This window comes from Oncorhynchus mykiss, chromosome 13 (assembly GCF_013265735.2).
Source record: "Oncorhynchus mykiss isolate Arlee chromosome 13, USDA_OmykA_1.1, whole genome shotgun sequence".
NCBI classification, from domain to species: Eukaryota; Metazoa; Chordata; class Actinopteri; order Salmoniformes; family Salmonidae; genus Oncorhynchus; species Oncorhynchus mykiss.
Window position 1 is genome coordinate 30,905,738 of NC_048577.1, and position 25,332 is coordinate 30,931,069.

General features: G+C 43.0%; 1 protein-coding gene across 10 annotated transcripts in view; it reads left to right on the forward strand.

The window, feature by feature from the left end:
• LOC110485141 (bromodomain-containing protein 4) overlaps window positions 1-25,332 on the forward strand; it is a 57,522-nt gene that overhangs the window by 940 nt on the left and 31,250 nt on the right. For 3 of the 10 annotated variants that reach the window (XM_036940741.1, XM_036940743.1, XM_036940744.1), the window contains exons 1-2: window positions 12,050-12,747; window positions 24,795-25,230. In XM_036940741.1, the coding sequence (XP_036796636.1) occupies window positions 12,644-12,747; window positions 24,795-25,230 (540 nt within the window). In that variant the 5' untranslated portion in view covers window positions 12,050-12,643. Of the gene's footprint in view, window positions 1-18; window positions 315-6,346; window positions 6,496-7,086; window positions 7,160-12,048; window positions 12,748-24,794; window positions 25,231-25,332 lie in introns of those variants that run through there. The other 7 variants (XM_036940745.1, XM_036940746.1, XM_036940749.1 and 4 more) reach the window with 5 other exon arrangements.

Genomic DNA, 25,332 nt, shown 5'->3' on the forward strand with positions numbered 1-25,332 from the left:
TATTTCGTAACTACGCCAAGGATCCACCACTGTAATGTTAACTTAGCTTGCTAGCTAACGTTAGCTGCTTCGGACTGGACTCTTTGTATATCTAACGAGACTTCGTTTTAAGCGTGTTCTCTTGCTCGGTTTGGCGAAACCGTGACATCTGCACTTATGCAGTTGCCACTAGAGTAATATAGTAACAAAACATTTGAAAAGGCGTTTGGGATTTTGAATAGGGACTTGAAGCTGCTTGCTTGCAGTCGCCATTTTGTGTTGTCCCAGGAGGTCTGAAGAGAAGTGGAAAAACGTTGGTGGTTTATAGAACAGATGTAAGGAAACAAGCCGAATTGTCATATTTTGTTTGTCTAAAATCTCATCCATAGAGTGAACATTGTTGGTGTATTTCAAGTACAGTATCGTAGCCTTGTTTTCCGTGACAATTTCGCTGCTGCTGTCGACGCTGTACTTTCGTTTTGACTGGTTACTCTCGACTTTGGCATACCGTTAGTATCCTCTGATTAGGGTTAGAACAAGCATTTCACGTATTGATGTTGCCCAGGCCTTGTATTTGTATCCTTAAGTACACACACTTCACTTAATGGTATTTTTCCTACTCTATGTACCAGGACCCCTCGGGGGCTGTCACCTCTTTTTCTCTGTTGCATTGCTTTTCTGACAATCAATTGCATTTACCATTAACGTTATTGGTTAAGTTGAATTGCTTTTATGAAGCTTTTAGGTTAGTGTGTTTATGTCCATCCGTATCTATCTACACTGGTACCAAATGCATCTGGATTTGTGTCAAAGGGCAGTGGAAATAGTTAGGGAGCATCCAATAAAATGTGCTGTAAACAGGAGGGGTGTTGAGTTTAGAAGAAGAACAGGAGAATTTGGCTAAACCCTTTGATCAAGTTAAATGTGTGACGACTCCACTATTTCCAGAAAAATGCATGTTAAATATTCACAATATTAGTAGAGCGAGAAAGTTAGGGCTATATTAATTCAGGATGAAAAATAATAATTTTTTAAACTGCTATTTTTTAAACAGGTTAGCACTAAAACTATAAAATGCATAAAGTTCCACGTGAATTCACAATGCAGCTTTGCTGCAGCTGGCAATGGTTTGGGTCCCACAGTGCATCCCTTTCATAAGATTAAACATTGCACCTGTACTGCCATTACTGTATTTCTTTCTCATTTAACTGCTTGCCATACAGGACTTTGCTGCTGTCGCTTGTCTTTTGCTGCCATTTTCCAACTGTTAACAATGATGGCTTAATAGTGGGTAGTTGACTCAAATAATTGATGAATCGACTCCTACGATGTAGTATTTTTGGAACGGAGGAGTGATTAGTTGCCCTACTTCCGAGAACACAGACACTCGCATCTTTCATAGCTAGCTACAGAGGGACGGGGAGAGGGGCACAGTATAAGCAGGTTGACCACCAGGTCGACAGTCAAAACCGTGCACTAGGCCTGTGTATCGGCAATCAAAAACTGTATCTCGCAATGGAATGCTGTATTTCATAATTTCTTGGCTTGCAATGTCTCAAACCTTCAATAAACCAGGGCCTAGCATCAATGAATTGGCTAGGATATTGAGATGAGTGAGATGCAACACTTTGCTCAAACACAGTATATGCGCAGGTTTGGTAGCCAGGGCAACCAAAGAGCTCGGAAGTTGAACCTCGCGCTTCAACACTCTTAGTTGTTGCAGAAATTGAACCACTGGGCTGTTTACTTTCTGCATCAACGTTTTCACTTTGGGATTTTTCTTGCCGTTAAGGATCCCAATTTCTTTTAAAAAGTTTTAACATTTAAACATTCACACCATTTAATAGTAATCGAATACAACTCTTGAATTGAGTTGCGTCCATCCCTAGTGAGGATATTGATTTTGAGGCCTAAGGTGGGGGATGGATAATTTCTTGGCTACATCTGTCTATATGCTGTTCAGATTGTCATTGAGGCCATGTAAGCTATAGGGCAATTCCACAGTGACAGAATGATGCTGAGACTCAGATTTGTCTCTTAAAATGCATGCCAAACAAAAAAAAGCAATGATTGCAAAGTTAAACAAACATACAACTCTATGCACAATAAACACTTTTAACAATTTCCACAGAAGATTTCATACGTTTACTTGAACGGTACAGATGCAAATTTTGGTCACAGAATGCCAGCACAAATAGCAAAAACCAGAATTCTGTTACCGAACATTGCATCTGCACTATTCAAGTAAATTTGTTTTAGTAAAATGTTCTGTGAACATATTAAAAATAGTCCAGTATCATTCTGTTACTGTGGAATTGCCCTCGATCTTACTTGCCCTCCTTGAGAAAATCTGCGGGTACTCTCTGTGGTTAAGTAACCATGGTAACTCCATCCTTGGCCTAGTTGTGGAAAAACCTCAATGGAGGGGAGCGAATGGAGTGGAGGATAAACAAAATCACTTAATTTTAACCTCGTCCTGTTTTAATCATGATTCATTAATCAATAATGATTTACAGTCTTGATTATTACCATGTTATGGTGAAACTATACTAGTCGTCTAATATTAAACAGCTCGTATGGATTTTCTTTCCGTCTCCCTGATGAAATTGTCTGAAAGCAGCTCCTGGAACATTGTTGACTCATCATGCCTCCCTTGTATGCCATTCCATAAAAGCCTTTCAGTAGAGCTGTGTCCGGCATACACTACATGACCAAAAGTATGTGGACACCTGCTTGTCGAACATCTCATTCCAAAATCATGAACATTATTATGAAGTTGGTCCACCCCTTTGCTGCTATAACAGCTTCCACTCTTCTGGGAAGGCTTTCCTCTAGATATTGCTGCGGGGACTTGCTTCCATTCAGCCACAAGCGTTAGTGAGGTTGGGCGATTAGGTCTGGCTCTCAGTTGGTGGTCCAATTCATCTCAAAGGTGTTCGATGGGGTTGAGGTCAGGGCTATGTGGATGCCAGTCAAGTTCTTCCACACCAATCTCGACAAACCATTTTTGTATGGACTTCGCTTTGTGCTTGGGGGCATTGTCATGCTGAAACAGAAAAGAGCCTTCCACAAAGTTGGAAGCAAAGAATCGTCTAGACCATCATTGTATTCTGTAGCGTTAAGATTTCCCTTCACTGGAACTAACAGGCCTAGCCCGAAACATGAAAAACAGCTCCAGACCATTAATCCTCCTCTGACAAATTTTACAGTTGGCACAATGCATTTGGACAGGTAGCGTTCTCATCACTCCAGAGAACGCATTTCCACTGCTCCAGAGTCTAATGATGGCGAGCTTTATACCACTCCAGCCAATGCTTGGCATTGGGCATGGTGGTCTTAGGCTTGTGTGCGTCTGCTCGATCATGGAAACTCATCTCATGAAGCTCCCGACGAACAGTTCTTGTGCTTACGTTGCTTCCAGAGGCAGTTTGGAACTCGGAAGTGAGTGTTGCTCTCGGGTGCTTTTAGTCAACTGTAAGTGCTGTTATATATTTATTTATTTATTTTTGCACTCTGCAGTACTGTTCTGTGAGCTTGTGTGGCCTACCATTTCATGGCTGAGCCGTTGTTGCTCCTAGGCGTTTCCACTTCACAATAACAGCACTTACAGTTGACTAAAAGCAGCTCTAGCAGGGCAGAAATTTGTTGAACTGACTTGTGCCACGTTGAAAGTCACTGAGCTCTTTGCCAATGTTTCTCTATGGAGATTGCATGACTCCCCCTTTCACACCTTTCCTAAAAACAGCAGTCTGATTGCATCATGTGTGCCAATGCCAGGACCAGAGAATGTAGCACTGGGCTGCGTTCAGCATGAAACAACTTTTAGGTTCGTTGAGAATCAGATGTAGGCGTAAATATTATATATTAGAGTAACACACATGCCTCTTACCTGTAGCGGGTGAATCATGTCAGCTCTAGTGGTGACATTTCTATCTGCCATGTACGTTGCACCTTCCTGAATGCGACCCAGATTTGTCTAGACCAGTGGTTCTTAACCTGGGTTCGATTGTACCCCAGGGGTTCGGTGAGTCAGTCTCAGGGGTTCGGCGGAGGTCAAGACACACATCCAACTCATATGATTCGTGATGACACGCCCCGCTTGGCCATCATTGGCTGCAGGTGATCACGCTACATCGCTTGGCCTATCTGTGCTGCAGGGAATTTGGTGCGCTCAGTAGTCGACTTGTGATGGTACGTCTTGTGATTTCTGTCTTAATATTTTAATTCCTTCATATTTACTATGTCGAGCAAAAAAAGAAAGTGGTCAGACGAATATGTACAATATGGATTCACATGTATAACGGAACGTGATGGGAGTCAGCGTCCTAACTGCATGATTTGCAATGCCAAGTTGAGCAATTCTAATCTAGCACCGGCAAAACTAAGAGAACACTTCCTTAAGCTGCATGGAGATGGAAAATACAAGAACACAACGCTCGCTGAATTCAAGGTGAAGAGAGCCAGATTCGATGAAAAGGCTACTCTGCCTGTTCTCAGCTTTGTACCCATCAACAAACCGATCCTCACAGCATCGTACGAAGTTGCTTACCTGATCGCAAAGCAGGGCAAACCACACACCATTGGTGAAACACTCAGAAAACCAGCTGTGTTGAAGATGGAGAATATCATGCTGGGAAAAGAGGCTGAAGTTAAGTTATCCCCAATTCCTCTTTCAAATGACACCATCAGCGACAGAATAGAGGACATGAGCAAAGACATCTTGGCTCAAGTAGTTGCAGATCTGATTTCAAGCCCGGCAAAATTCAGCCTTCAACTCGACGAGACCACAGACGTTTCCAATCTAAGCCAGCTTGCTGTATTCGTGCTCCATGTGAAAGACGCCGTGATAAAGGAAGATTTTTTTTTCTTTTGTAAGCCTCTTACAACAACAACTAAGGCAGCCGATGTGAAGAAACTTGTGGATGACTTCTTCAAAGACAACAAACTTTCATGGGATATGGTTTCTGCAGTTTGTTCGGACGGAGCTCCAGTCATGCTGGGAAGAAAGTCTGGTTTTGGTGCGCTAGTGAAAGCCGATGCACCACACATCATTGTTACGCATTGTATTCTGCACAGGCATGCGTAGGCAACAAAAACCTTGCCTACAAAACTGGCAGAAGTATTAAAAATTGTAGTGGAATGCGTGAACTATGTGCGAACTAGTGCTCTGAGGCACCGCATCTTCAGTGAGCTGTGTAAAGAAATGGGCTCTGAATTCGAGGTACTTCTGTACCATTCTAACGTTTGGTGGTTATCCCGGGGACAGGTGCTGAATCGTGTTTTTGCCGTGCGTGTGGAATTAGCCCTGTTTTTGCAAGAGCACCAACATTGTCATGCAGATTGCTTCAAAAATTCTGAGTTCATTCTCATTTTAGCGTACATGGCTGATATCTTCGCAGCTCTCAATCATCTCAATTAAAAGATGCAGGGTGGTGGAGTCAACATCATCGAAGCGGAGGAAAACCTGAAGGCTTTTCAAAAAAAGCTACAGTTATGGAAATGATGAACAGAGAACGATAACTTCGCAAACTTTCCCCTGCTGGACGACTGTGTAAGTAAGATCGAAGATGTATCTGGAATCGGAGACATTTCTGTACCCGCGGAACTGAAGCAAGCAATTGCCACGCACTTAGATGGGCTTGCAAAGTCTCTCAACGGATACTTCCCTACAAGAGAGTCATATCCAGCATGGGTGAGACAGCCGTTCACGTTTAGTGTTGAGACAACAGATGTCAATGATGAATACCTCGATGAAATTCAGCAGAGCCAGGTTCAACAGCAACTCTTCAGAACAACAACGCTTTCAACATTTTGGTGTCAACAAATGGTAACGTACCCTGTTATTGCTAAGAAAGCTCTGGAGATTTTCATACCGTTTGTTACAACATATCTTTGCGAGCAATCCTTTTCGAGGATGCTGGACATAAAAACGAAGAAAAGGAACAGACTTTGTTGCGAAAATGACATGAGAGTGGCACTTGCCAAGGTGAAGCAGCGCATTTCTGAACTGGTCTCTGAAAGGCAACAGCAGAAGTCACACTAATTTGCAGTAAATATTCATTATTATGTTTTTGTTTTTGTGTGAAAATCATGTTTTGATGATTTTGTTCTTTGAACACAGTGATGTTGATGCACGGTTCATTTTGTGCACCAGTAAAATATATACCTATGATTTGAATTTGAAAATTTCCAATTAAGAAGGGTTCGGTGAATGCGCATATGAAACTGGTGGGGTTCAGTACCTCCAACAAGGTTAAGAACCACTGGTCTAGACCCTAGGGTCTTTGTGCGTGTGTCATGTTTGAGAGTTTGCTTCCCTCTCTCTCGCTCGTGTTCTCATGGACTGTCCTCTCTGTCCTTTTCCCAGGTGTACTCCCCTTTTCCTCATCAGCAGTGTGCCTAAGGGGACTCTTCTCTGGATCAGGTGACGGGCCGGGCCACGTGGCACCTCTTTGCTGAATGAGGCCGGAGAGGAAATGCACTCTCGATTAAGGACCTCCACGCAGAGATACACATGTAAGTTTATCATCTAGCGTACTAGTATATTTTCCTCTGGAACTGACTGAGGGAAAAGTATAGCTTCCCTGGCCGTGTGTGTAATGTGTACTGGATCGTGTTCAGGGAGAAAGCGTTTCAAATTGAAGTGAAACAGGGAGGCACTAGGCTAATAACTGCATTTGTCCAATAAAACCACTGATTGTTGTTGCATGTAAAAACACACACACCCAGAGCCAGCAGATTGGCTGGCTGTCCCTTCTCTCTCCTCGACTGGGGTCCCTGTTGGTTTTGGCTGCTCTGTTGCCCACATGATTAATGGCCTCTGAAGTCTGAAGGCACTTCCTCCTCCTGGCCCACTCATCTCCTCTGTGTGCGAGAGATGGTGTTTAATTCTTCTTGTGTGACTTTTTAAATAATTTTTGCTCTGCATTGTTGATAAGTGCTCATAGCAAGCATTTCACTGTAAAGTCTACCGTTGTATTCGACACATCTGACAAATAACATTTGAATTGTGTGTGTGTGTGTGCCCGAGTGTGTGTGCCTCCGCTGTCTCTGCCTCTCCTGCCTTCTAACCCAACCCCCCCCATCCCATCCTCCCTAATAATGCAGGAAGCCAGACCCAGGCAGCCCCCTCCTCCCCTCTCCCATCCATGACTGAATGTTGCAGTAAGTGCTCAGTAAGGTAGGGCGATATCAACATTAGTCCTGTGTGTCTGTTTGTGTGGTGCGCACATAATTGAGCAGTGACCATCTGGGGTATTGTTTGTAGATTGCTGAGGATTTTTTATTTATTTAATACATTTTTTAGAATAAGGCTGTAACTTAACAAAATATGGAAAAAGTCAAGGAGTCTGAATACTTTCCGAAGGCACAGCTTTTGCCCAGGTCCAAAGCAATAGGGTGCCATTTGGGACGTAGCCCCAGCCTCTATGAATCTGGAGCTTTGTCACTCTGGCAGCTGCTGTATTGTCCCTGGGTAGGGGTGTGTATGGCACGTGGATAGTCTGGGAGGAGGGGGTGGGGCGTGCTGTGCTGCTAGGAAGACAGTGTCTGTAGTACAGAAGGTGTCCTAGGGGGTGTTTGAAATGGCACCCTAATCTCTAAAGTGCATTACTTTGGACCGGTGTATACTTTTGTCCAGAGCCCTATGTTACCATAATCTTTGTGTAGTGCACTACTTTTGACCAGAACTCTATGGGCCCTGGTCAAAGTAGTACACTATATAGGGTGCCATTTGAGACACCCCTACACTGGCTGTATGTGTGAAATCAGATCTGACACATCTCTCACTGATCAAGGCTAGACAACATTATAGAAATCAGTGCTCAGCAAAATTGAATGAACTTAGTGGGAAAATCAACTAAATGTATTGAATTGATTAGAAAATCCATTCATTTGCCAAAGATTGTCATAAGACATGAACGAAATGCGTCAGTGATACATATTTTCCTTCAACTTGCTGAAGTGGCAAAAGCACAGGAATGCCCCTGTCTGTGTCTGCGTGTGTTTGTCTACCACTTTGTGTAGCCTAGGCTAAATCTAAGCCACCCGCAACCATAATAGCTTCATTATTTTATAAAAAGTTCAACCTGCTTTTTTAAAATGCAATAATCACTGATCTGACTTTCAAGTCTTTTTCAAGTAATGAAAATGCCCATTTTGTTATAAAGTTAAGCAGAACCATGCATAATGCACATTCACTAATAATGGCTAACTTGTTGTAGCACTGCAGGCATTATAGAACATTAACACAGGTCTCAAAATCAATCTCTCAAGCACAAACCCACGTGCTAGTGAGCAACCAGCTAATCTTTCTATTTCAAGTTTAGCCAACTTGGATCTATTTGCTAACTGACAAGGTAGAACAGTTGAATTGTTATGAACACACCCTTCTGTCCGTCCTCAACTGTTTGAACAGCATACTAGCCTGTCCACTTGGTTCAGATGTTGAAATCAAGTGGCCTACCTTATTTCTCAGATTGAGAAGCACATGGCACAGGTGGAGATGTGACCAAAAATACATCTCGAGCTTGATTCTTGCGATCCAGGCATTTGGAATATCACGCTAAACATACATTTGAATTAATTTGATGTATCGCCCAGCGCTACCCGATTCTCCTTTGACCATTGAAATGCGCAGTCTAATTGTGTAGGTGTTAAGAAACAAATATGAAGATATATATACACACACACACACACACACAGCCCTGATTGGCTGATAGGATGGTCTAGAGCCCATCCCCTTACTCAGAAGAACAGTCATTGGTCTATTATAATCCGATCACATTGTGATGTAATGATGTGGAACAAAAGTTCCATCCCACACGAAAAGCCTGAAATTCCAAGCTTTTTTTTTCCTCCAAGCATCTTACACAAAATGGCATATCATAATTTTCACAATTTCAGACTGTTATTTCAACCTCGATGTAGAAATAAAAAAACAAAAACCATGTTTTTTTAAAACTGCACTGCCCCTTTAAAGTGTGTGTGTTTAGTGCACTTGATTGATCTGTGCATGTGCCAACACCGGTAGCGCAAGCTTTATATGTCCAAATTCAGAATCAAATTAGTATTTGCAAAAATGAAATGGTCACTAACTGTGGTAAAACAACAATTGGGTTGCTGATTTTCTGCTTTGATCACAAGTCCCATCAGGTAGCCTGATTTCAGATGTCATATAAACAGGATTATTAGAGAGATTGTTCTTCTTGCAAAGCATGTAAATGTTTTAATTGAATTAATATTTGAATTTGATTCTCCACAATCGTATTATTGTGTGCATGTAACCGTGCTCTCTTTCTCTCCCTATCTCGCTTTCCATCTCTTTCTTTGCCTCTCGCTCTCTCTTTCCCAAACTCTCTCTTTCTCTCTCTCGCTTGCTCTTGCATAACACACATTAATCACGTGATTTAGGTCAATTGAACAGTGAACAAATGGTCTGACAGACACCGATATCTGTTCCACACAATACATTTCTACCTGAACATTTGTTCTGTGACGTTGCACCCCCCTGAACAGAGCCTTGATCTGTGCATCAGAGCCATGAGGTAAAGGTGTCGTTCAGTTGGTTGAGCTCAGTCTACTACTCAGGGTTTTCGTTAGCTGTTAATAACCGGCTTTTGCCCATTTAAAAATAATGAAAAAGACGATAAATACAATTGGCACAGGCCACATGTCAGAGAAAAGAAGAAAAAAAAATATGATTTGCTTTTTAATTTTTATGAAGCTTAGACCAACTGGTTGTATGAATTTGGGATCTACCGTCCCAGAGTCTGTTTAGGCTATTTCTTTCTCGACAAGCTGACCAATAGAATATGTCAACCTACTATCCACCATAGTAGAAAACTTTACATAGTTGACATACTCTTGTCTATACCAAAATAAATACAATTATTCATAATAGGCTAATAAAACATGATTTGGCCACAGAGGATCATTAGCTTCCCCTAGCCTGCCTACAGTCACATTGCTTACTATCGGAAGGAAAGGCAGTGCACGCAATTGGTGCTGCAAATATATTATTGAGTTGCACCTGTCAGTGAAAAGTATAGGCCCAGCCAGGCATATGGCAATATTTCCAAATTAAATTGCGGGATAACATAGTTTGGAAAGCAAACGGCTATTGTTGTAAAGAAAATACACTAAACTAAAAAAAAGGACACATCAAAAAAACTTAATTGAGCGAACAACAGTAGGCCAGCGGAGTGCATGAGTGCGCACAGCACATCTTCACTCTCATTGTTGGGTCAGTGCCACAGTTTGTCTCCCCTTCTCGTAGGCCTATTACATGGACAACGTCATTTTTACTGATCTGTTGGTCAGTGTCAGCACCTGGCTACCCAGTAATCTACCCGGTAATCTAATCTACTCATCACATTATTAATAGTAGGCTATCTTACATCAGTCTGCAAATGTGATGATTCATGGAATGCTTTATTATAAAGATGCATTTTTATGGGGAAAATTTGCTTCACCAAACAACTCAGGCTTTGCCAATGCATAGGCTAGTGATTTTTCTGTTCCTTACAAGTCTTGTTGGAAAGGAGAGGAAAAGTAAATGTGGTCAGTTATTCTAACATCTTCAAGGTGCAAGGAAAGGACACACATCCTTGCATCCTCGACTTGAATGTTCTGTTAAGATGAATCACCATAATCTAAATGTGATTTCTGTCATTCTGATTAGGGTGGACACCCTAATCGGGCTACTGGGTCCGGTAAATTTCTCAAATGTCCTGTAAATTAAAATGTTGCTGGTCAAGTGTCTGGTGCCACATTTTCATAACTGAAACCCTGGTACTACTGTACCCTCAGACACCCGGTCTTAATTACAGCACAGCAGGCTTCATTCTCTCTCTCTCTCCTGCAATCTATCTCTCTGGACATGGGTGATCTCTCCCTTTACTTCTGCTCTGTCACTCTTTCTGTCATGCCCTCCCTTAATTTTCTCTCTTGCTTTCTCTCTCCAGTTGTATGTGACGTGGTCTCTTGTCATCATGTTATTTGGTAAGACAGTAGTTGGTGTCATTTTAATGGGTCATGATGAGGTGAATCACTGTTTCTGGAGACAGATGGCTGGCTGATTTACGGGGGGGGGGGGGGGGGGGGATTATTAATTGTCTTCTGGGGAACGCTGTAGCTGTGTGTGTCACACTCTCTCCCGCAAACGCACACAGCCTTGAATGAAATGACTACTTGCTGACAAGTGTTTTATTATGTTCGTAAAGCAAGGGATGCCTTTCTGTTAACTTGTGTGGGAATTCTATTATTCCACAGTATATTGTTGGGCAGTATGTTTGAACAGCCTGTCTCGTGCCAAATTTCTCCCCCGTGTCTGAGTTGATATCAGTTTGTGGGAGATGAATATCCACTGTTTCAAGCAGGATTTATTTCAGCCAACTGCGCCGTCTTTGACCAATGTTTTTATAGGCCTTCCTATTGGCCGCGGAGACAAAATGTTGGTTGTTGTAAAGCTAATTTGTTGCAATTCTACACATTTTGCCACGGTTTACACTGTGTTCTTATGCTACATACTTTATCTCGCTTAAGTTTACTCTGAATGTTTACCATCCTAAAATGTGTTATTTGCAATTTAGCAGTCCCGCTGGCCTTGTGAAGAAGGAATGGATAGCTCGATCCTCCCCTTCTGATAGCACTGTCTTACATATCTCTCTCTCCCTTTCGTTGTTTCTTTTCTTTCTCTCTCTGCATTGACAAAAGCCTGGCCGGCGTGGATGCTTTTGTTTTGGCCTAGTCTAGACGTGCTGCGTGAGTGTGCGCGTGCAGCAGCAGTGTGGTGGTGAGGGAGGGAGGGATGTAGGGGGAAGGAGCGAGAGCAATAGATAAGGTAGCCCTTGGTTTGGTGGGGGTAAGCAGGCTTTGGTTCACAAGATCAGCCCGAAAGGAGAACAGCAAGTGGGGGAGGGGCAGGGTGTTATGGAAGGAGGGAGGGAAGAAGGGTGGTGTGCCAAAGGTGTGGAGGGAGGGAGAGAGAGAGGGAGGGACCTCAAGCTATTGATGGGGGAAAAGAAAAGGGAGGGGTGGAGGGAGAGGGAGGGGTAACAAGCTGTGGGCTGAGACTAGCGCTCAATGAGGAAGCGAAACAGCCGAGCCATTTTCGGTGTTGAATAACCACAGCACGCCGCTTGCTGTGTGTGTGTGTTTGAGAGAGAGAAGAGCTACGAGAGAAAGGAAAGAAGCAAGCTCTCCTGGATATTTTTTTTTTTTACCGGAGCCCTCTCCTTCCTTTCGCACTCTTACTGCTTGTGAGGGGGGAGGCCCGGGGTGGACACACAATGGGGCGAGGAGCCTGTGGCTACTGGGCCGTTGTATTGCTGCTGAGAGGGGGAGGGGGTCGAGCGAAGGAGACCGGCACACACAGCTAACTCAGCCAGCCGGCTCCAGCCAGGCCTCAACAGGCTCAATCTTACCCCGCTCCCTGGCCCTTTTCTGTTTTTTGTGTTTTTTTTCAAGGAATACCCCTCACTTAAACCTGGATCTATGGATTAATCGTGTGTGGATTATTGTTTATGGATTTTGTGAAACTGATTTATATTGGAACCTTGAAAAGAACCCATTTCTCTCTTCCTGTGTTTGTGGGAAAAGGAGAGAAAGGGAGCCAAACTTCTCCTGTTTTCTTTTTTTGCTTTGTGTTGAGGGAAGCTTCTAGATGGATTACAAGATGCATGCTAAGTCTAACGATCTGCTGGATTTTCAGACTCTGGATGCGCTCTTGGAAAAAATTGCACATTATTCTTCTGTCTCTGTGAAAAGGTAACGTTTGGCAGATAGAGATTTAAAAAAAAAAATATATATATATATATATATTCCCTCGTGTTTCCCATTCAAGATTTTACTGAGCTACAGTTGATAAGAGGAAATCAGTCAATTTAAATACATTCATTGGGCCCTAAACTTATGGATTTCACGTAACTGGGAACACACATGCATCTGTTGGTCATTGTTGTCCTTAGCTTATACCTGCTTATAACTCCACTGCTACCATGGGGCACTCTGTTCACAACGTTGACATCAGCAAACTGGTTGCCAACCCAACGCCATACAAGTAGTCTGCGGTTGTGAGGCCGGTTGGACGTGCTAACAAATTCTCTACCGTAAGAGAAATGAACATTAAATTATCTGGCAACAGCTCTGGTGGACATTCCTGCAGTCAGCATGCCAATTGCACGCTCCCTCAACATTTGACATTTGTGGCATTGTGTTGTGACAAAACTAAACCTTTTAGTTACCTTTTATTGTTCCCAGCACAAGGTGCACCTCTGTAATGATCATGCTGTTTAATCAGCTTCTTGATATGCCACCCCTATCAAGTGGATAGATTATCTTATCTTGGCAGAGTAAAAATGCTAACAGGGATGTAAGCAAATTTGTGCAAAAAATCTGAGAGAAATAAGCTTTATGTGCGTATGCAACATTTCTAGGATCTTTTAATTTCAGCTCATGAAACATGGGACCAACACTTCATAGGTTGCGTTTTTGTAAATTTTATTCAGTGTACATAAACTAAGCCTACAACTTACATTTGTACTCTATTAAGGCCACCTAATCTAAAATGTGGAACTGAAAGGGAAATCTCCAGTTTACAGAGAGAGGTCTTTGTTTGTGGACATCAAATATGACCTATCAATGTGTCATTTTCTCTGAAGTAGCCTATTAGTTGAAAGCCTGTGGAAATCATTGGTTTCGGAGGATTGCATTGTTTGCCACCATTCTGCCAGTAACTCTCCTGAAGGGTGATAGGTGTGGGGGGGTTACAGAGAGAGTGGGTTGTATTTGTGGCAGCAGGGCTATTTTCTGGGGGTAATGTATCCTGATTCCTGGAAATGCCTTGGTGAATGAATCGGCCCTGTGAGTTCAGCCTGTGAGGAAGGGAGGGAGGAGAAAGATAGCAAGGGGGTTCCTTTATCTCCAGTTCTCTGTGTTTTGTTTACAAAGTGACTCAGTGAATCGTATGTGAGTGTTATCACTCTCTTCTCTCCAGTCTTGGTGTGTGTTCTCCTCACCCCTTTGTCCTGGCTTTTTGTCCACTTTTAACAGATTATTTTGTGTATTGAAACTTTTTGTCCTGTTGAGCACCACCCTGTGTGTTTGGTGCACCTAGATGCAAAGTCAGAGATGAGTGTTTCACCACAGTGTTCTGTGACTTCGACCACACACACCCAACCTGGTTAATGTAGGCTTGTCACCAGCAGCAGTGCGTGTGTTAGGGTTGGCTGATATACTATATGATAATATTGAGTATTGGTGATATTTGAACTTGACAAATCAAAACTGTGCAGTTTTATCAGTGTGTATCAATATGAAGTCTAAATGAATAAAGCCTCTTTTTTTGTCATACGTGTATTTTTTTAATGAGAAGGCAACTATACTATCATAAATAAGCACAGTGGAATTATTTTTGTCATCAACAATGCACAATGATAATATCAGATATCTGCAATATTTGGAGTAGCATATCAGACCTATTCCAATAGGTCTCCCCAAATATTGCCCAACCCACGTGTGTGCGCATGCGTGTGTGTGGTGTTGAGTCACTCAGAGGAAGCCTGCTTGCCTCTACAGAGCCCCACAGCACACACAGCCAGTAGAGAGAAGGAGGACTTTGAACAGTCAGACATTACGCATGCTTCTGACTCAGATTGGCTCCCTCAAAAAAGTGGGTTTAGGTTCCATGAATGGCATGCCAGATGCGTGCATGAGCCTGCATGCATGTAGGTGAGAGCTGACGTGAGAGGTGAGGCAGTTTGCCTCCCAAATGGCACTGCCTCCCTGGTCCACAGTAGTTCCATATATAAGGCAGGATTCCCCAACTGGTGGTCTGCGAGTGGTTTTAATTTGGCCCCCCAAGTTTCCAAATATTGTTGTTGCATTTTCATTGTTGGAAATAAAAACACCAGGAAATCACCTCCAATTGATTTTAATTCAGCAATTAACAAGGTTTGAAATAATTGTTTTAGTCAAATATTACATATGTTTGGGCTTCTTGTGGTCAATTTGCAGTATACAAATTATTTGTAATTATGTTCTGGACCCTTAACCATCCGCTCAATACAAAAATGGTCCCCCGGCTGAATCTAGTTGACGATCCCTGATGTAGGGAATGGGGCGTTATTTGGGACAAAGACGTAGCCTAAATCCTGGCCAGGCTGACCGAAAGCATGCTGTGCCCATTACGGACTGGGTGAAGATGTGACGGTTCACTCCACTGTCTGACGCACAACATACTTTAGACGGAAAGAGTTAAAATGAAATAGGCTAGACCCATTAGTCTGTAGGCTGTGTATTTCCCTCAACATCATCAAACCAATAGTTTATTTATCCAATGTTTCAGATTTTTGTGGCATAAATAACTAACTACAGTTTGTGTCCAAATATGAAATTCCAGAATGATGAGTACTTTTGACTGCCGACTGCTGTACAGGTGCAATGCTTAACCATCTGAAACATAAGACCCAAACCAATGCTGGCAGCAGCACCGCTGCGTTGTGAATTCACATAAGGAATTTTTGTGGAATAACTATGTAAAAATGTGTTTTGCAGTTTAAAACATCAACTTTCTTTGTGGCCACTTCTCTAGGCACATGTAGTCCACTTTTTTTTTTGCCATTTGGGACCTACCTGTAGCTGCATGTCTCTTACTGCACTGTTGTGTAGAGTGGGATCCTCTGGCCTACTTTCCTACTGGCTGCAGCTACCTCCCCTCCCCAGGTGTTTAAATGTTTTATTTGACCTTTTATTTAACTAGGCAAATCAGTTTAGAACAAATTCTTATTTACAATGACGACCTAAACCGGCCAAACCTGGACGACGCTGGGCCAATTGTGTGCCGCCCTATGAGACTCCCAATCACGGCCGGTTGTGATACAGCCTGGATTTGAACACTTGTCTCTGTAGTGACGCCGCGAGCACTGAGATGCAGTGCCTTAGATCGCTGCGCCACTCGGGAGGAAAACGTGAATGATTATTTACTTTCTAGATGGAATAGATTAGCCTAGTAGATACAGTACATCTATTTTGTAACCTGACATGAGGTGTGTGTCCCTCAAATGGCACCCTATTCCCTATGACGCTAGTCAAAAAGTAGTGCACTATATAGGGAATAGGGTGCCGTTTAGGACAAGATTTCCCTTTTCAAGTGATAGTCACTGATAGATCCTGATTTCCTGGCTACGACTAGGCCCCTTGATAACCAGAGCCGCCTCCTCCCCTCTCTCCCAACATTCCTCGGCAGTCTGTGGTGATCTATGTCCAGGTCAACTGTTGTTCCAGAGCCCAGAGCGGTAGGGGGTATGTGGTAAGACACGCACATCGGTAGGCAAGAAGTCACAACTCTTGTTGGAATCTGCATCTGCTGAGTCATATTTACAAAGTACATCAGAGTAGGAGACAGTGCTGATCTCGGATAAGGTCCCCCCCATCCATATAATCGAAAACTGATCCTAGATCAGCACAGCAGCGCTCCGACTCCTGAGACTTTTTGTGAATACGGGCCCTGGTGTTGTTGCCCTTTGGACCGCAACAGGAAAGAATCAGAGCGATTTATGTATTTATGCTGTTTTCTTTTGAAGTGTGGTCGTGTAATGCACCAAGACTGAGCCCCCCCCCAGTGACCAAACAGTTTAATCACAATGGATGTGTTTTGGCCATCAAGCATTGGTCGGCCATCAAGCATTGGTCAGCCATCAAGCATTGGTCAGCGGCTTTGTCAGCTTCTCGATTAGCCACTTCTATTCCTGGTGAGATTAGTATTTTTGACATGTACATGTCAATTGTCTGTTGGACTACCAGTCTGAAAAGTTTCCTGTTGCCAATTGAAACCAAACGTTTTGCTGTCACTTATGTGAAGTAGGAAGGTGAGAATGGACCCAAGTAGACCTAATTAGGGAACACGTCTCAAATGGCACCCTATTCCCTATAGTGCGCTACTTTTGAACTGGTCATAAGTAGTGCAATACATAAGGAATAGGGTGCCATTTGGGATGCAACATATGTGTAAAGGGGAGGGGGGGGGCTAAATAAACATCTCTTCAAACATGGGAAACTGCAGTAAAACCTGGTGAAAACCAACAGGACTTGTGTGGCATCTTTGCCTGAGCTAATCGTGTTTGCTCTGCATCTTATCTGGTCAAATAGGTTCAGTCAGCAGTTAGTTGAGGGTTTAAGTAATCACACTAGACTAGACCCAATAGTGGAGCAATAGCACACAGTGGGGATAAATTGTGTACTTTGTACTGTGTGTGTGTCCCTGGATTCCCTGATTGTTGTTGCCTGGCTGTTGTGAACCATCTGGTGGTTATGTTTGTGTGTGCTGGTATACGTCGGCAGATTCCTAGTCCCAGAAAACACTCCATCTCCATCCCGGCCCAGCCTGTTGTTGTGGCTAGCTACCTAACGAACACATTGCTACACTCTGTCCCTGTAGAGGGAGCCCTCCTGTCTGTCCCTGACCTGTCAGTCTGTACTTGCCACAGACACCTCCCCAATATCTGTCCTCCTGTGTCTAGGAGCTGGGTGGTGTTCTTCTGTTTATAACAGGGAGGGAACTGTCCTGGATTTGTCCATTATGTCCAATGAGGAGATTTTAAAATGTTTTCTGCGTGCCCCAATGAACACGAACGACCCTGTTCTTTGCGGAGGGGCCTATCAGTTTCTTTCTTATGTCTGCTGCTACTGCTGCTTGGTCCTATTGTCTGTCCCGGTCAACCTCTTTTGTACCTCCACCTCAGTTGAGCACACACACTGTACAACACACACTGTCTGTACCACCCAAATGTATTGCCAGAGGAGCCCCAGCTTCTCCCTCCTTTAAAGTTGCATGGTACCAAAGCCACCACTGTCCCAATCTGCTTTCCGCAAGGGAGTTATGTGGATCTTTGTCTCTTAATGCAGGCTGCTATTCGGTCATCAGCAGCAGCTCTGTCCTGTAACATGTCTAGCATTATATTCAGGAAGTTTGTACTCTGTTATAAGAAACGTTCAATTAAATGTTTTGGGTGGTGCTTTGACCCGAGTGGGAAGTCAAGTAGCAGACAAGTTAAAATTCCTCTTTCCTGTTGTCATCCCATACAGAGGTCAGTCAGTGTGTGGGTGTGTTTCCTCAAGGGAGGCCTTGGCAGTGATCATGTGCTTGGTTAACTGCTAACTTCTCAGAAAGGTGACTCATCAGGAATGTGGTTAGTTCAAGTGAGGTCCACACACTGGTGTGTGCAACTGGCCAGAGTTCTAAACTAAAACCCCTCATGATCAATAATTTATGGTATGGCACGTTGCTCCACTTTGCTGTGTCTTTGTACTCTGTCTCCAACACACTGGCCTTGTGACGTAGTAGCCTGGGAGGGGCAAGGACAGGAAGGGTAGAGGCAAGATGAGGCATGGGAACACTGGGTTCCACCAGCAGCCAGATGATGCCAAATGTACCACACACACACACACACACACACACACACACACACACACACACACACACACACACAAACAACCTCCCACATCCTGAAACAACCTCCCACATCCTGAAACACTCCAGAGACCAGAGATTTCCAAGGAATGGGATAGTCTGTTTCTTACCAGGGACCTGCATAAACCATTACAGCAACACACACAAGCCCTGCCAAAACCCCAGTGATGGCTAACCACTAACCCATCTCTGATCTCTCTCACACACACACACACACAGGGTTGGGGTCAATTTCAGTTCTAGTCCTTTAAGTAAACCAGAATTGGAACTAGTATAGTTTCAGTATAGACCTTGAATTGACAGGAATTTAAATGGAATTAACCCTGACAGCCTTTTTATTTTTTGAGTTTTATGAAGGGCTGGGGGGAGGACCGAAGGCCTGTGTCCCCCTTTTGGACTCAAGAGATTTTTGCGTTTTTGTACACCTTGTAACTGCCATTTTTTTCAATCCAGAGCAAAATTTTTTTTTTTTTTTTTACACAAAGTGGAGCAACGCCTCTCTTGCATTCTTTGGGGAGAACCCTGAAACTTGTAAGGTCAGAGCTCAGAACAGGGATGGTTGATCTTCCTGCAATGCACCAACTCACAGACCACATCTAGTTTAGGTGCGGTAATTGAATGTGGGATCATGATGATGATGATGACGACGCAGGATTTTTTTGTGGGTAGGTTTTGGGGCATGATGGTAGCGCTGGGATGATAAACCGAAAATTAGACACACATTGCCTTCTTACTGACGCATTTAGCATACGTTTTGTAATTTTATGTGATTTTAGTTTCCCAACGTTCTTGTAGATTGTTCTAAAACCATTATTTGTTCAACAGTAATGGCCTGTGCATTATGTTAATTCCTGCCATGAAAGTGTCTGCCTGTTCTTGTTTCGCTGTCGGCTGCTGTATGAGCGAGCCACTCACACCCCTTCCCCCGCTGCTCACGGAGAAGGGGGAGATGCATCGTGAGAAGCACAACCATATGACCGTTGCGCAAAATGCAATTGCGGAGAAAAATACAGTTTTCACAGCAACTACTGTATTAGTTATAGTGAGGTGTCATATCTTTCTGTGAGTATATAATTTAGTTCTCCCCTTTTAATATTGCGTTCATGGCACCATTTTACAACCGGAGTAGGGTGTGGTAGCCTATGGTTTTGATGTGCCCGCAGAGCACGCCATTCGCAGTGAATAAGCCTATCAAGTAGCCTAGGCCTAGCACTGGAAAGTTTTTGGAGTAGCCTACATTTACTGATTAGATTAATCAAGTAGCCTACATGGCTATATAGAAACACTATCATAGTTAGAGTTAGCAATCTAGCTAAGTGTTTTTTTTTTAGTTCGCACTTGCTCATGTTGTGAATAATAGATCAATATGGTCAAAGATTCTGCAAGTTCTCTGAAGAGGCAAAAATACACCTGATAATTCTGGGTCCTATTTTTGACAGGTTACCATCAACATATAAATTATGCATTTCCTGGATATGTTAGATGAAATAGTTTACTTTTTTGAATCATAGGCGACAATCTCAGTTGTCTTACTTTAATTTGCTCTAACTGTTGTGTTCCCATGGAAAGCCAGGTTTTTGTTATATCTGTGTTGTCTTGTTGTGGTTAAAATGTCATACGCTGAGTAGAATGGGGAAATCCCAAAACATTTAGGAAAGTACAGTACTCTACCCGCAAACTGGACTGATGGACTGTACCGAATTTAACTAACATTTGTTGCATAAATGCATACATTTTCCATTCTAAAGAAAAATCTGCTGCTGATGGAGCTCATGAGCTGGGCCTCTGAGCTGACATTTGTGTGTGTGAATATCTGTGGTGTATGCACTATGTAAGCACCTGAGCTGAGCCGTAAGGGAGACTATCTAGTATCTATTGCCCCCCCTAATCTATATCAGATTGGGGGGGGGCAATGTAACCTACTATGTTTTTTGCCACCCCACTGGTTCTGCAATCACCCACTAATTAACAGTATTCTGACCCCTTGACTTATTCAACATTTTGTTGCGCTACAGCCTTATTCTAAAATTGATTTTTTTTAAATCACCCTCCTCAATCTACACATAATATCCCATAATGACAAAGCAAAAACAGGTTTTTAGAAATGTTTGCCAAAAAAATGTATAATGAAATATCACATTTACATGAGTACTCAGTACTTTGTTGAAGCACCGTTGGCAGCGATTACAGCCTTGAGTCTTCTTTGGTATGACTCTATAAGCTTGGCACACCTGTTTTTGGGGAGTTTCTCCCATTCTTCTCTGCAGATCCTCTCAAGCTCTGTCAGGTTGGATGGGGAGTGATGCTGCACAGGTTTCCTCCAGGCGTAACGCTTGGCATTCAGGCCAAAGAGTTCAATCTTGGTTTCATCAGACCAGAGAAACTTGTTTTTCATGGTCTGAGTCCTTTAGGTGCCTTTTGGCAAACTCCAAGCAGGCTGTCATGTGCCTTTTATTGAAGAGTGGCTTCCATCTGGCCACTCTACCATAAATGCCTGATTTGTGGAGTGCTGCAGAGATGGGATAACTTTCCATAAGGACAACCATCTCCCCAGAGGAAATCTGGAGCTCTGTCAGAGTGACCATTGGGTTCTTGGTCACCTGCATGACCAAGGACTTTCTACCCCGATAGCTCAGTTTGGCACAGCAGCCAGAGTCTTGCTGGTTCCAAACTTATTTTATTTAAGAGTGATGGAGGCCACTGTGTTCTTGGGGACCTTCAATGCTGTAGAAATGTTTTGGTACCCTTACCCAGATCTGTGCCTCGACACAATCCTGTCTCGGTGGTCTACGGACAATTCCTTCGACCTCATGGATTGGTTTTTTCTCTGACATGCACTGTCAACTGTGGCACCTTACATTACCTTTCCAAATCATGGCCAATCAATTGAATGTACTACAGTTGTTGAAACATCTCAAGGATGATCAATGGAAACAGGATGCACCTGAGCTCAATTTTGAATACTTATGTAAATAAGATATTTCCGTTTTTTTAAATAAATTTTTTAACAATGTATAAACTGTTTTTGCTTCGTCATTATTGGGGATTGTGTGTAGACAAGAGGATTTTTAAATTTGAATCCATTTTAGTACAAGGCTGTAACGTAACAAAATGTGGAAAAAGAGAAGGGTTCAAAATACTTACTGACTGCACTAGGACAACTTTAGATTTCTGTATCTCATAATCTAATGGTTTTGAATTTTTCGAAGTTTAAGCAGTGGTGTTCTCTGTCTTCGGCCATGCAGGGCTCTCGCAAAAGTGATGTCCTCGTTGTGAAATGATCAACTTTACTCTATCTAATAATGGCCATATAGACTGACTGTTTAAAGCAAAACTACCTAAACTATTGCTGACAGTGAACCTGAACGATCAAAATCATATCAAATGTTATTTGTCACATGCGCTAAATACAACCTTACAGTGAAATGCTTACTTACAAGCCCTTAACCAACAATGCAGTTAAGAAAAATACCTAAAAAAAATAAATAACAAATAATTGAAGAGCAGCAGTAAAATAACAAAGCGAGACTATATACAGGGCGTACCGGTACAGAGTCAATGTGTGGGGGCACCGGTTAATTGAGTTAAAGTGACTGCAAATTAAATATATTGTAAGCCCCCTTAAGGCGGTAGGCTATTAGCCTGATGACATTTCTCCGGTAGTTTACTTTTTTATTAAGGTGAAACAATTTTCAACAGAGTATAGATAACAGTAGCCTACCTAGCAAATTACATATGTTGGATCAATGGCTGTTAACGCACTTACATGCAGTTCGAAACTGAAGGAGAGGACTCATCAGTTGTTACAAGAGATTCGATTTTGAGAAGGTAGAAAATGTAATACAACGTGAACCGGCCATTTGTATCTTAAACATTTTGAATCGTGGACCGATACATATTGGTGAATCGTTACATCCCATGCCTTTCGGTGTTTAGCAGCTGTAGCCGAGTCACCCACAGAGTCACCCACAGAGTCACCCACAGAGTCACCCACAGAGTCACCCACAGAGTCACCCACAGAGTCACCCACAGAGTCACCCACAGAGTCACCCACAGAGTCACCCACAGAGTCACCCACAGAGTCACCCACAGAGTTGCAAAGGGGAGGGTATATTACTGGAAACATTCAAAGTTTACCAGTAAACTACCATTCATTTTGTTAACTTTTAAGGAATATATGCAATTTTATCATTACATTTATTGCTTTTTTTGGGTACTCCAGGTAATCACAGCTGTCTGTAATTATCTCTGTCCCTCTGTGGCTTTATCACGTCTTTAAAATATATAAATATTATTACTTTTTTACAAAAATCAAATCTTTTTTTTTTAAAGCTGTATAACATAATCCTAAATATATAAACCATTAATTTATTGAATACCATTGTGGGTTTCAGTGTTCTTTTTTTGCACACCTTTTATTTTATTTTGTCTTTGTTGTACATGTTTTAGGACCAAACTGATGGCAGTTGTGAAAAAAAGACAGTTGGAAGAGCTATTTTCTCTTGAACCTGACAGTCTATCCACTAGAAGCTCATGGACAATATGGGCACATATAGAAACATGTATACAATATATGAAAAAGTTATTTAAGTATAAATGACCAAAGTTGCCATAGATTACCTGTTACTTACCAAAATGACTGAAGATTCCGGTAACTGGTAATTTAGAGGGAGCTTTGCAACCCTATACAGTGGGGCAAAAAAGTATTTAGTCAGCCACCAATTGGGCAAGTTCTCCCACTTAAAAAGATGAGGCCTGTAATTTTCATCATAGGTAGACTTCAACTATGACAGACAAAATGAGGGGGTAAAATCCAGAAAATCACATTGTAGGTTTTTTAATGAATTTATTTGCAAATTATGGTGGAAAATAAGTATTTGGTCACCTACAAACAAGCAAGATTTCTGGCTCTCACAGACCTGTAACTTCTTCTTTAAGAGGCTCCTCTGTCTTCCACTCGTTACCTGTATTAATGGCACCTGTTTGAACTTGTTATCAGTATAAAAAACACCTGTCCACAACCTCAAACAGTCACACTCCAAACTCCACTATGGCCAAGACCAAAGAGCTGTCAAAGGACACCAGAAACAAAATTGTAGACCTCCACCAGGCTGGGAAGACTGAATCTGCAATAGGTAAGCAGCTTGGTTTGAAGAAATCAACTGTGGGAGCAATTATTAGGAAATGGAAGACATACAAGACCACTGATAATCTCCCTCGATCTGGGCTCCACGCAAGATCTCACCCCGTGGGGTCAAAATGATCACAAGAACGGTGAGCAAAAATCCCAGAACCACACGGGGGGACCTTGTGAATGACCTGCAGAGAGCTGGGACCAAAGTAACAAAGCCTACCATCAGTAACACACTACGCCGCCAGGGACTCATCCTGCAGTGCCAGACGTGTCCCCCTGCTTAAGCCAGTACATGTCCAGGCCCGTCTGAAATTTGCTAAAGAGCATTTGGATGATCCAGAAGAAGATTGGGAGAATGTCATATGGTCAGATGAAACCAAAATATAACTTTTTGGTAAAAACTCAACTCGTCGTGTTTGGAGGACAAAGAATGCTGAGTTGCATCCAAAGAACACCATACCTACTGTGAAGCATGGGGGTGGAAACATCATGCTTTGGGGCTGTTTTTCTGCAAAGGGACCAGGACGACTGATCCGTGTAAAGGAAAGAATGAATGGGGCCATGTATCGTGAGATTTTGAGTGAAAACCTCCTTCCATCAGCAAGGGCATTGAAGATGAAACGTGGCTGGGTCTTTCAGCATGACAATGATCCCAAACACACCGCCCGGGCAACGAAGGAGTGGCTTCGTAAGAAGCATTTCAAGATCCTGGAGTGGCCTAGCCAGTCTCCAGATCTCAACCCCATAGAAAATCTTTGGAGGGAGTTGAAAGTCCGTGTTGCCCAGCAACAGCCCCAAAACATCACTGCTCTAGGAGGAGATCTGCATGGAGGAATGGGCCAAAATACCAGCAACAGTGTGTGAACCTTGTGAAGACTTACAGAAAATGTTTGACCTCTGTCATTGCCAACAAAGGGTATATAACAAAGTATTGAGAAAATGTTGTTATTGACCAAATACTTATTTTCCAACATAATTTGCAAATAAATTCATTAAAAGTCCTACAATGTGATTTTCTGGAAAACATTTTCTCATTTTGTCTGTCATAGTTGAAGTGTACCTATGATGAGAATTACAGGCCTCTCATCTTCTTAAGTGGGAGAACTTGCACAATTGGTGGCTGACTAAATACTTTTTTGCCCCAATGTATGTCTGACAGAGATGCTAATGACTGTCTCTTTCTGTCTGTCCCACCCCACCCTCTTCTCCTAGAGAGCCTAGTGAGGAGTGCAATGGAATCATCGGTGCTCTCTCAGTGGAGTCGTCCGCGCCGCCGTCGAGACTAAACAACTGGTGTCCCGCGGCCTCCGCCGCCCCTACCCCAACCCTTACCCCTGCTCCAGCCCCTGTGCCCGCGCCCCCAGTCACCTCTGCAAGAATGGGGGACGGCCTGGACGCAACCACAGTGCAGATGTCTTCGTCGGGCAGCAGTAGTAGCAGCCAGGGGGTTCAGCCCCAGCCATCCACCTACGTTCCAACCGTGCCAGAGTTTAACCCGCCGCCCCCGGAGTACATCAACTCATCGCAGCCCAAGCGGCAGACCAACCAGTTGCAGTACCTGCTGAAGGTGGTGCTGAAGACCCTGTGGAAGCACCACTTCTCCTGGCCCTTCCAGGCACCCGTCGATGCTGTCAAACTCAACCTGCCGGTGAGTGTTGTGTTTCTGCCTGGCTGGCTGTGGTGTCTCACTATATGGACTAGAAAAGGAGAAACGTACGACCTGAAAATTAGTCTTTGAAAGTTTGTTTAA